This window comes from Schistocerca gregaria, chromosome 1, assembly GCF_023897955.1.
Source record: "Schistocerca gregaria isolate iqSchGreg1 chromosome 1, iqSchGreg1.2, whole genome shotgun sequence".
Taxonomy (NCBI): domain Eukaryota; kingdom Metazoa; phylum Arthropoda; class Insecta; order Orthoptera; family Acrididae; genus Schistocerca; species Schistocerca gregaria.
Genome location: NC_064920.1, coordinates 185,044,019 through 185,056,535, shown reverse-complemented (window position 1 = coordinate 185,056,535; position 12,517 = coordinate 185,044,019). Strand labels below are relative to the sequence as shown.

At 42.8% G+C, this 12,517-nt stretch overlaps 1 protein-coding gene across 1 annotated transcript in view; it reads left to right on the top strand.

Moving 5' to 3' along the window:
• LOC126336454 (neuropeptide SIFamide receptor-like) overlaps window positions 1-12,517 on the top strand; it is a 103,306-nt gene that overhangs the window by 17,771 nt on the left and 73,018 nt on the right. The window contains exon 2 of the mRNA XM_050000209.1: window positions 636-909. Within this exon, the coding sequence (XP_049856166.1) occupies window positions 636-909 (274 nt within the window). The remainder of the gene's footprint in view (window positions 1-635; window positions 910-12,517) is intronic.

The window sequence follows — 12,517 nt, the reverse complement described above, 5'->3', positions numbered from 1 at the left end:
ACAGCTTACAGCGCGATGGTGCAGAGACCTCTATGGGTCTTCGACGTCCATGACGTCTGGCGCGCATTCAAATTCCACGGTGCGCGGTATCAGACCTTCCTCACTGCCCAACGTTTCCCACTTCAACAACAGCCTCCCTGTACCAGGGCAGATCCTTCAGGGTCTTGGTGACAGAAATGGCTTCTTTTAAATGTCAGTACACCGGCATCAGCTCATAAATGTTTTTATAAATGCGGTTCTCGTGTTTCGTTGTACGTTTTATTGTTATTATTTTTTAATTACTAATGCAAGAGGTGGATTCTCTCTTATATCCAAAAACTTCCGTTTGATTCTTCCCCTCAAAAAAGTTTTAAATTCCTTTATACCTTGTTTCTTTTTCATGTAATTAAATTTTACTATCAAGACCAGACTTCCTGTATCGTTTATAACTCCCTCCCCCCCTCCCGGCCACATTGTGCGTAGGGGGATGAAACAAAAACATGGAAAAAACTGCACTGAAAGCTTGTAGAAAAGTTCATACACTTTTGACATTTGTTGCAAGTTGTCTTCACAGCGTGCGCTCTGAATGGCCTGCTGCGCAGTAATCCGCCCCCGGCCACGAGACAGCGCTGCAGCAGGTGTTCCCTTGCCGGCAGGTTCCTGGCGATCTGGTGGCCGCTGAAGTTCCAGATCACGAAGCGGCGCGCGCGGCTCATCATCGCGGCCATCTGGCTGATGGCGCTGACGACGACGCTGCCGTGGGCGCTGTTCTTCGACCTGGTGTCCGTGCTGGACGATGTGCGCGTCTGCGTCGAAGTGTGGCCCGACCCCGCCGACGGCGCGCTCTACTTCCTCTTCGGCAACCTGCTCTTCTTCTACGTCGTGCCCTTCGCCCTCATCTCGCTCTGCTACGTCCTCATCTGGATCAAGGTCAGCCGCGCTTCCACGCGCTACGCCCAGTTTCCATTTAAGGGGTTCCGATACTAAGGAGGCTATTTACACATACAGTGAGTATGCACTGCATGCATTACACAGTAAATTATAGGATCCTGCTTTCAAACGATAGAGCGGAGCAATCAGTCACCCTTTTCTTGCAGGTTTCATTCGGCAAATCTAAATTTCGGCTAGTGCCTAGCCATTATTAATGCACCACTTCATAGTATCAATCCATGTTCTAGTAGGTCATCCTCCTGTTGTACGTATTAGACGTACTAGAACATCCACTGATACTACGAAATAGTGCATTAATAATGGCCAGGCACTAGCCGAAATCTAGATCTGCAAGAAAAGGACAATTGATTGCTGTGCTCTATCATTTGTAAGTCATATTACAGTCGTTGAGTGCACCCACGTTCCTAATGGGAGGTACCTTAGTACAAGATACTGCTTTATTCTGTGTTCTGTCAAAGGCATTTGACTGTGGAATCTCTTTTTAACCCTCGAGCGGAATTTTCGTAACGCGAGCGGGTGCACGGCGTACTTTACACAAATGTAAATAATTGCTGTCTTTATGTTACCAATATGTATGAGCAAAAAGCAAGGTAATCTTACTTTAACTAAACGAGGATAAAATAAAGTCATAATATATAAATCACCGTTTATTTAAACAATAATTAAGTAACTTTCATCGAATCACTCCGTTGCCGCATACAAGTGTTACTCCACAGAAATGACCCAATCGGGCCATTTACCAGCGTACTTATTTCAGGTCCTAGCCAAATGCTTATTTGATTACTGATTATCTCGCAGACAGTTGCCTCATTGTGGGATTGTGCTGCTAGCTCACAATCTGCGTAATTTTCTTGCACAGATCGTAAATTTCTTTAGTCTTGGCTCGCTGTTTATTTTGCAGTACTGCTGCGCACTTGAACATATCACAGCACAACTTGTCACTGTATTATCTAAAGCAATAATGAAGGAATAGATACGGAATCGCAATTTTAAAACAATAATGGAACTGCACAAGACAGTGTTATTTTTGGTTGGCGTTCTTTATAAACAGGTGCGCCCACTCGTGGATTAAGAAAATTATAATATCATGGTATAACCGGAATTGCAACAAATTAGTTCAGCTCGTGTCTCTTTGATGGGTAACAAAGGATAATTATAGGATAGGGTCCTGTAATTCAGCTATCAGTCAGCACCCAACTGGTTAATAATTTACACTTGTTGGCCCCACAAAGTTCTATCTTAGAACCCTCACTTTTTCTTGCATATATTAATGGCCATTCATCAGTAACATTACCAGATGTAAAGTTAGTATCGTTGTCAGATGATACAAACATTGCAATGGATAGCAAATCAAGTACAGTTTCAAGAATCTTCGTTAATGAAATTCTCGTGGATATTACTAAATGCTCGCTAACCAATTATTTGCCCCTTAACTTTGTGGGATTCATAACTTGTAACAGTCTCTCCTCCCCCCCTCCCCGTCCTGTAATGCCATGTGAAGGGTAAGCCTCCTCATTTTGCAATGTAGAGATACGCAAACACTGGTTCAAATTTTACATTTCAATTGTGCAAAGTATACTGGTACCACCAGAAGGGGTTACGTTCCACCGCTATGCAAAGTCGATAGCTTCTTCCCAACGTAGATTTCACTACAAAAATTCCATTTCACTAGAAGAAGTCGATAAACCCAGTTCTACTATTTAGAAGAATATTTGTATATTATCTATCGTTCATTTCCACTCTTATTTACTACATTATTGCTAGATAGATAGACGCCTTTCTGTCTCTGCTCAATAACGTGATTCTTTACCGATAATCTTACGTGACACTCACATACCACACAGGAATACGAAAAGTCATTGCAAGGAAGGAATAAAAGCAGTTATATCTCTTAAAAACCACTAACTAGCCACTTAATGCGTGGGCTGCAACAACTTTTGAAAACTCGATGTACTTATAGGTCTTTAAGATTACCAGTTGGGTTAATATCTAAGTGAGAGCGCTTTCTAACTATTAAATGGACTCTTCCCTTTCTTTTATTACTACCACACATCAGACACGGTACTGAGCGTATAAACCAAATTATAGAAAAAAAACTGGTACCACTTATTAGCGTTAACCAAAATGAATATGCTTCCCACAATATAATATTTATATATCTGCCTCTAGAATTAAGTTTTCCCTCTGCAGCGGAGTGTTTGCTGATATCAAACTTCCTAGCAGATTAAAACTGGGTGTCGGACCGCGACTCGAACTCGGGACTTTTGTTTTCCGCGGGAAGTACTTTACCACCTGAGCTACCAAAGCGCGACTCACGGCCTGTCCTCACAGTTTAAATTCCGCCAGTACTTCGTCTCCTACCTTCCAAACTTCACACAAGCTCTTCAGCGAACCTTGCAGAACTAGCACTCCTGGCAGGAAGGATATTGAGGAGACTGCAGGAGAGTGTGCTAGTTCTTCAAGGCTAGCAAAGAGCTTCTATGAATTTTGGAAGGTAGGAGACGAGGTACTGGCAGAATGGAAACTGTGAGCAAGGGTCGTGAGGCGTGCTTGGGTAGCTCAGTTGGTAGAGCACTTGCCCGCAGAAGATCGCGAGTTCGATTCTCCGTCCAGTAAACAGTTTTAATCTGCCAGAAAGTTATCATATCTGACTCTGTTTGCAATTAATATACAAAGTCATCGCTTTACGAAAACTGGCAAATTTATTATTTTATGGGCGCTGATATAAAAAGCTAATACTGGATTGTAAAGTTATCAATTTATTTGCCGTACCACAACCGAAATTATATTGACTCTTAACTCCATGTCAAGCGACAAAGGATCCATTAAAAACGATTAAACTAGTAGCATTATTAACACTTATTATAATATTAATATGTAAACACGAAAACTGAAGTAACGATTTTTAATATTAATTTTACAAGGAGACCAATGATCCGTACATAGTTCGAAAGATAGAAGAAAAACTAACGTACGTATGTAGCCGTTAAGAGTGGTAAAAGGAAGTAGAAGCTTTCACATTCATAACACTGATGTTATACACTCCTGGAAATGGAAAAAAAGAACACATTGACACCGGTGTGTCAGACCCACCATACTTGCTCCGGACACTGCGAGAGGGCTGTACAAGCAATGGTCACACGCACGGCACAGCGGACACACCAGGAACCACGGTGTTGGCCGTCAAATGGCGCTAGCTGCGCAGCATTTGTGCACCGCCGCCGTCAGTGTCAGCCAGTTTGCCGTGGCATATGGAGCTCCATCGCAGCATGCCGCGACAGCGTGGACGTGAACCGTATGTGCAGTTGACGATCTTTGAGCGAGGGCGTATAGTGGGAATGCGGGAGGCCGGGTGGACGTACCACCAAATTGCTCAAAACGTGGGGCGTGAGGTCTCCACAGTACATCGATGTAGTCGCCAGTGGTCGGCGGAAGGTGCACGTGCCCGTCGACCTGGGACCGGACCGCAGCAACGCACAGATGCACGCCAAGACCGTATGATCCTACGCAGTGCCGTAGGGGACCGCACCGCCACTTCCCAGCAAATTAGGGACACTGTTGCTCCTGGGGTATCGGCGAGGACCATTCGCAACCGTCTCCATGAAGCTGGGCTACGGTCCCGCACACCGTTAGGCCGTCTTCCGCTCACGCCCCAACATCGTGCAGCCCACCTCCAGTGGTGTCGCGACAGGCGTGAATGGAGGGACGAATGGAGACGTGTCGTCTTCAGCGATGAGAGTCGCTTCTGCCTTGGTGCCAATGATGGTCGTCTGCGTGTTTGGCGCCGTGCAGGTGAGCGCCACAATCAGGACTGCATACGACCGAGGCACACAGGGACAACACCCGGCATCATGGTGTGGGGAGCGATCTCCTACACTGGCCGTACACCTCTGGTCATCGTCGAGGGGACACTGAATAGTGCACGGTACATCCAAACCGTCATCGAACCCATCGTTCTACCATTCCTAGACCGGCAAGGGAACTTGCTGTTCCAACAGGACAAGGCACGTCCGCATGTACCCGTGCCACCCAACGTGCTCTAGAAGGTGTAAGTCAACTACCCTGGCCAGCAAGATCTCCGGATCTGTCCTCCATTGAGCATGTTTGGGACTGGATGAAGCGTCGTCTCACGCGGTCTGCACGTCCAGCACGAACGCTGGTCCAACTGAGGCGCCAGGTGGAAATGGCATGGCAAGCCGTTCCACAGGACTACATCCAGCATCTCTACGATCGTCTCCATGGGAGAATAGCAGCCTGCATTGCTGCGAAAGGTGGATATACACTGTACTAGTGCCGACATTGTGCATGATCTGTTGCCTGTGTCTATGTGCCTGTGGCTCTGTCAGTGTGATCATGTGATGTATCTGACCCCAGGAATGTGTCAATAAAGTTTCCCCTTCCTGGGACAATGAATTCACGGTGTTCTTATTTCAATTTCCAGGAGTGTATTTATATCCACGCATTAAAATCTCCAATACCTGAATGTCGAAAATTGAAGAGCTACCAACCTCTGTCCTACGCACCGTCAAGGTGTTATAGGAGAAATGACACACGAAAGTAACAACATTTCGTGAATTCGAATTCTAGGGGCTTTCAAGTTTACATGGTTCATTTGCAGTAAAACATGCATACTGGGCAGCTGGGATGAGACAACTGCTAGGTCAATGATATTCTCAGTAGTGAAAATCAACATATCGTAGTAATTAAGCCTGTAAATAACGGTCTACAGGCGTCATTATTTCGCTTTCTTTTATCTAAGAGTAACTGTGTGCTCATTTGCTGCCTTTACCAGAAATTTTGAGGTAAGTTCGTAATTTTTAATTTCTTTCTTTTTGAATGACTTCCGACTTCTCTTATAATGCGGAAAATATAGTTTTTTTACGGTGTACCTAGAAGGAGAATGGCAACCAGTCAGAGTAAAAGATGCAGGTCTAGGCAGACAAATTTTGCGTAGAGAAAGTAATAGCTGTGTGATGTGGACATTCATAATGATAATGTATCTGTTATATTTAACGATCGAAATATTAGTGCAATGAGCACCGAAAACTGAAGTACCGGCTTTTAAAATAAATTATACTATGAGGCCAGTGAAACTTACATAATTCGAAAGAAACGTTGCGTAGATCTGCACAAAAGAAAAGAATCATGTGTGTACATAGCCATTAGGATAGGTAAAAGAACGCAGGCAACACATGGCGAAAGTTTTCCTTGTCTCTGACATTGCTACCAACTTCTATCACGCAAAAATATCAGATGCTATAATAGAAACGACAGACGAAAATAACGTTTCGCGAAGTTGAATTCTAGGGACTTTCATGTTTAAATGTTGCACATAGTTCATTTGCAGGGACCCATACATATCGGACATCTAAAATGCCGCAACTGCTACGGCGTTGATGTCGTCAATGGAAAATGAAACGTAGTAACAAAGCCGTCGGGGACAACAAACTTTGTTTATTAGCGTTGTTTCTTATTTACTTGCTTTGTCTAAGAGGAAACGGAACTAACTCTGTGTTTGTTTGCCACCGTTACCACAAAATTTAGTGAGTTCCTAATTTTCAGTATCTTCATTCTGAGTAGCTACAACGTCCTTTATTATTAGGTAACTATATTTATTTCGGGCTATGCTTCTAAGAAAAACATAGACAGGTCGAACTGAAGGAGAAAGAGCTAGAGAGAGAAAAGTTCTGTGTAGAGAAAGTAAGATGAATTATAGAGATATTGATAACGATAATTCTGTTGTCGTTCTGAAACACATATTTAAATGTGCACTGAACATAATTCCAAATAATTGTGAGAACTGTAATTGTGGCTTGATGATTTTACAGAGAAAATTTTGTAATACAAATGATTCCGCGTCTGATGTGACTTTACGCTCTGCAGGGGCATTCACATTGTGTTTTCATAAGGGAAAAGTTAATTTCTAGCCAGTAACACAAAATTTACTTTTCAAAGCTGCGTATCAAAGACTCCCCTCTAACGAATGAACAATTACACAGAAATCAAAGAGTTTTTTCAAGAATACAAGTAGCTACAATGAAGTATTTTCCACGAATCAGTTCTGCGGCTAAAATGTGAAGGTACACGACATTTGCTACCACAGATCAGGTTCACTGACGCAATTGGTGGAATTTCGACCACAGGCCATACTAGTAATAATTAATAGACTGTAGTCATAGGCCATCACTACTATGCGCGACAGCCCTCTTCACAATAATACATACTTCACAATAACCAAAGTTTTAACCATAGATAGGTTTGCAAATATTGTATTGATCTCCCTGCCGACGTCGAATAAGCAGCAGCCAGCAGCAAGTCGCACTCGTAGCTCACTTATTTGTTTTATAGTATAAGTCTTTATTTCTTTGCGTGGTTTTGGTTACTTGCATAGTTTAATTCATAAATTTTGGGCGTTTTATAGTATTTGAGAGTAGTAGCCTGGCGTTTTGGTACCAGAATAGTGTAAATTCGCGTAGTCGTCAGTCAACTGTTTGTTTTGAACGGCTTGCGAGATAAAAGGAAGGAAAAAAATTGTTAGGGATGGATAGGAACTGTGCCTGTGTATGGATTCAGGGGGAATTGGCCACCGTCCGTAAACAGCTGGAAGCTGTGTTGGCCGTAATGGACAGGCTCCAGGCTGTTGCCCTGAGCCGCGGTGACACAGGGACACCCGAGGCGAGCGCATTGGCGCCTATGGAACCTGTAGCATGACCTGGGACCTCTGATGCCACTGCCTCCTCGGATTCGGACGTCGCTGCCGGTCGTCACTTGCCTGACGGTGATTGGCGAACAGTGGCGGGGCCCTGGGCGGAAAGCGAGAGTTGGTGCTGGCCGCAAGGCTGTGCCTTTACGCCTACGTATCAGGTTTGAGGTTGTAATGGTTCTCTATTTGCGTGACCATTACGGCACTCCAACCCCAGTTCTCGATACCAGTAATATAGTACTACTTTTCTGCGAAGTAACAGACATATTTTTGTGACAATATTCACATATGGCTTTATCAATGTATAGGTACTCGATATATTACAGTGGTATTTTGTGAGACTGTCATAATCTTTGACTTACTTGTAACCGTTTTGTCGCGAATGCACACAGAGCAGTCTTTGTTTCACTTTGGAAGAAGTTAAGTTGTTATTTCGCTTTGTGCCGGCCGCGGTGGTCTAGTGGTTCTAGGCGCTCAGTCCGGAAAAGCGCGACTGCTACGGTCGCAGGTTCGAATCCTGCCTCGGGCATGGATGTGTGTGATGTCTTTAGGTTAGTTAGGTTTAAGTAATTCTAAGTTCTAGGGGACTGGTGACCACAGATGTTAACTCCCATAGTGCTCAGAGCCATTTTAACCAATTTCGCTTTTTAAAAGAACAGTTAAGCCTTGTGTTTGGTTAAAGTGGAAATTTTCTTGATGATGTGACAATTAAGAAGAAGTAGACGTGAATTTAATAAAAATGTGGATCGTGAACACCAACTAATAATTATTTCTACAATACCATTGTTCTGATCTGGAATTGTTTGATCATTAAGAATTTCCTGAAAAACGCATTTGTTAGGTCTTCAGATATTGCTAAAATACAGATCTGGGCCTTCTATCAGTCAAAGTGGAATCACCCTAGAGTCAACAAGATGAGCCATAACAACTTCGACGAAATCTACGTGGGAATCTATTCAAGATAAGTGCGAAATTAATGGCTTTTTACAGTGACCTCATTATTTCCATCTGGCGATAAAATCCACAGTCAATAACTTTGTTGTTGCCCGATAAAGCGAACATATGCTGCGTGAGCAACATTATCAATCTGATTTCTAACCTACTTTGCAAGTGATGGTATTTTTAGAAGGTACTGCCCACTGCTGAAAGTGCTTCTGAGCCAGCAAGGGCGGCCTCGTCTGTTGTGGCAGTGGCTGGTCTTCCTGAAAGGTCCGGACAAGCCCAGAGGGTGGGATTGCTTGTCACTGGGAGCTCCAGTGTTAGGCGGTGATGGAGCCCCTTAGAGATATGGCAGCTAAGGGCGGGAAGAAATCCAATGTGCACTCCGTGTGCCAGCCGGGGGGAGTCAACCAAGATATGGAAAGGGTCCTTCCGGATGCCAAAAAGGGTGCGTGAGTCGTGCTTGGGTAGCTCAGTTAGTAGAGTACTTGCCCGCGAAAGGCAAAGGTCCCAAGTTTTAATCTGCCAGGAAGTTTGAGCAATAGATAGATTCAGACCGCATAAGTTATTAAGAGACGGGACTGATCTATTATGGTACACAAAACGAATAAGAACACTGTTGCAGAAGCAAAAAAAAAGCATGCCAAATTCAGAAGAACGCAAAATCCTCAAGACTGGCTAAGTTTCATGGAAGCTCGAAATTTAGTTCGGGAGTCAATGCGAGATGCTTTTAATAGTTTCCACAATGAAACATTGTCTCAAAATATGGTAGTAACCTCAAAGAGATTCTCGTTGTAAAGTACACCGGTGGCAAAAAACAGTCAATACCGCCACTGCGCGATAACGATGGAAATGTTACCTATGATTGTGTCACTAAAGCGGAGCAACTAAATACAGTTTTCCGTAATTCCTTCACGAAAGCAGACGAATTAAATACTCCAGAATTCGAAACCAGAACAGCTGTTAGCATGAGCGACATAAACGTAGATATCTTAGATGTTGCGAAACAACTCAAATCACTTAAGAAAGGTAAGTCTTCCGGTCCAGATGGTATACCAACCAGGTTCCTTTAAGAGTAGGCAGACAAAATAGCTCCTTTCTTAGCAATCATATACAACCTCTCACTTGACGAAAGGTCTGTTCCTAAAGACTGGAAAGTAGTACAGGCCACACCAATATTCAAGAAAGGAAACAGGAGTAACCCATTGAATTACAGATCCATAACACTGACCTCAATTTTCAGTAGTATTTTGGAGCATATACTGTACTCGGACATTATGAATCACCTTAAAGAAAATGACTTATTGATACATAGCCAACACGGATTCAGAAAATATCGTTCTTGTGCAACGCAGCTAGAGCTTTAATCCCATGTAGTAATGAGTGCTGAAGACAAGGGGTCTCAGATCGATTCCATATTCCTAGATTTCCAGAAGGCTTTTGATACCGTTCCTCACAAGCAACTATTAATCAAATTCCGTGCTGTTCTCATTTGTATGACTGGATTCGTGATTTCAGAGAGATCACAGTTCGTAGTGATTGACGGTAAATCATCGAGTAGAACAGAAGTGATATCTGGCGTTCCTCAAGGTAGTGTCATATGCCCTCTGCTGTTCCTGATTTACATAAATGATCTAGGTAATAATCTGAGCAGCCCCCTTAGATTGTTTGCTGATGACGCTGTTATTTACCGTCTAGTAAAATCATCTGATGATCAATTCCAATTACAAAATGATCTAGAGAGAATTTCTGGGTGGTGCTAAAAGTGGCAGTTGGCACCAAAGAAAGAAAAGTGCGAGGTCATCCACATGGGTACTAAAGGAAATCTGATAAATTTTAGGTATACGATAAATCGCACAAATCTAAGGGCTGACAATTCAACTAAATACCTAGGAGTTACAATTGCGAGCAGCTTAAACTGGAAAGATCACATAGATAATATTGTGGGGAAGGCAAAACAAAGATTGCGCTTCCTTGGCAGAACCCTTAGAAGACAAATCCACTAAGGAGACAGCCTACATTACATTTGTCCGTCTTCTGCTGGAACAAAGCTACGCGGTACGGGATCCTTATCAGGTAGGATTGACGGAGGACATTGAAAAAGTGCAAAGAAGGGCAGCTCGTTTCGTGTTATCGCGCAATAGGGATGAGAGTGTCACTGGTACGATGTGCGAGTTGGGGTGGCAGTCACTGAAACAAAGGAGGTTTTCTTTGCAGCGAGATCTATTTACGAAATTTCAACCACCAACTTTCTCTTCCGAATGCGTAAATGTGTTGTTGACAACCACCTACGTAGGGAGAAATGATCATCGTAGTAAAATAAGAGAAATCGGAGCTAAAACGGAAAGATTTAGGTGTTCCTTTTCCCACCCGCCATTCGAGAGTGGTTCGATTAACCCTCTGCCAGGCACTTAAGTGTGATTTGCAGAGTAACCATGTAGATGTAGAAGTACATGACGGGACAAGTTTTCCCTAACATCTACTCCAACTCCAAGTGATGTCTAAAATACGACGAAAAGCAGAGCGAAGACTTTGAGAGTTTTAAATTCTTGATAGTAAATCCACTTGGGAGGAACATATGATAATCTGCTAAAGCGGCTAAATAAATATTCGTTTGAAACGCAGACGTTGCTAGAAATCTGTAATAAAAATGAAAAAGCTAATTCGCATGCTTTCACCTCATGATGAATTCTGTGTGAATTCCTGATTGGGAATTGACACAGAATTCATCAACCGACCATGTCATAACAGCCCGGATAATTATAATTGACATGACATAGATGACTGTGCAGTATGTACATCCATTGTTAATTCTTGAACACATACATCACCGAAGTATACCAGACAGCGCTCTACATACTTCTAGCACCTCGAGCATAGTGCATGATTTACGATCTATCTTAATGCTGATGGGAGTCGCAGAGCATTCTCGCAGTCTTAGGATAAAATTAGACTGAAAGACCCCTCGCACTGTCTTTGACCAGCCCTGCAGCATCGTTAGCGATTTAATCTGCAGCTGACCAGAAGTAGACTGCTACATTCTGTGTCTCGTTAATGAATGGAGGTAGCCAAGTCCTCACCATCCAAGTACACTAGATTTTTCCAGATGCGCCCTTGTCATGTAATAGCAGACAGTTAAGAAGAACAAGAAACGACTGTTTTTTGTGCATGTTGGAGTTCGTAGCATTTTTACGTAAATCAACCATGCTATCAACTCTAAAGTATTGTTCTGTGTCTTGAATCTGTACCTGGAAGGTATTGGTAAGAGAAAACATAAACACACGCACTCCTAAGGCTACAAGGTTCCACACTAAAACAGGCTATAATGTTAGATTGTGCCAGTTTCCGACCTATTAACCGTATGGAATGGAATGCTGTTAATATTCCAATGTGAGAAATACATTTCCAGCGCATGAGATACATCCTTCTTGCAGGTTTCTCTATGATAAGCTATGGTAACATACAGAAAAATGTAAAAATTACTTCCTTAAAATATCGATCATGTGTAATACATGCACAATATAGCTTTCCAGAGATATGTAGCATCCATTGTTCACATCCGATCATGGTTCAGAAACTGTACTATATAAAATGATCGTCAGTAACGGAGAATACCTCCTACAAGGAAACAGATAAACTCATAGTAGTGGCATCTGACATGTGAAATGAGATGTCATGCCACTACTAACTTTGTAAACAGGACATCTGTCAAGCAGATGTATACACAAGGATTTCAGTGCCTCACCAACACCTATCGCTAACTTAGAATCATCTTAGTTATGAAATTAAAGTCTTGATTTTATAACTAAGATGCGACATAGGAATGGAGCACATGGCATAAATCTTTGTTCGTTTAGAGGAATGTGCCACATTTCATCACACATGAAATGGAAGTCCTCTGATGACCAAGAGGTTTACTGTTAACGATCGCAAGTAGACACTGCT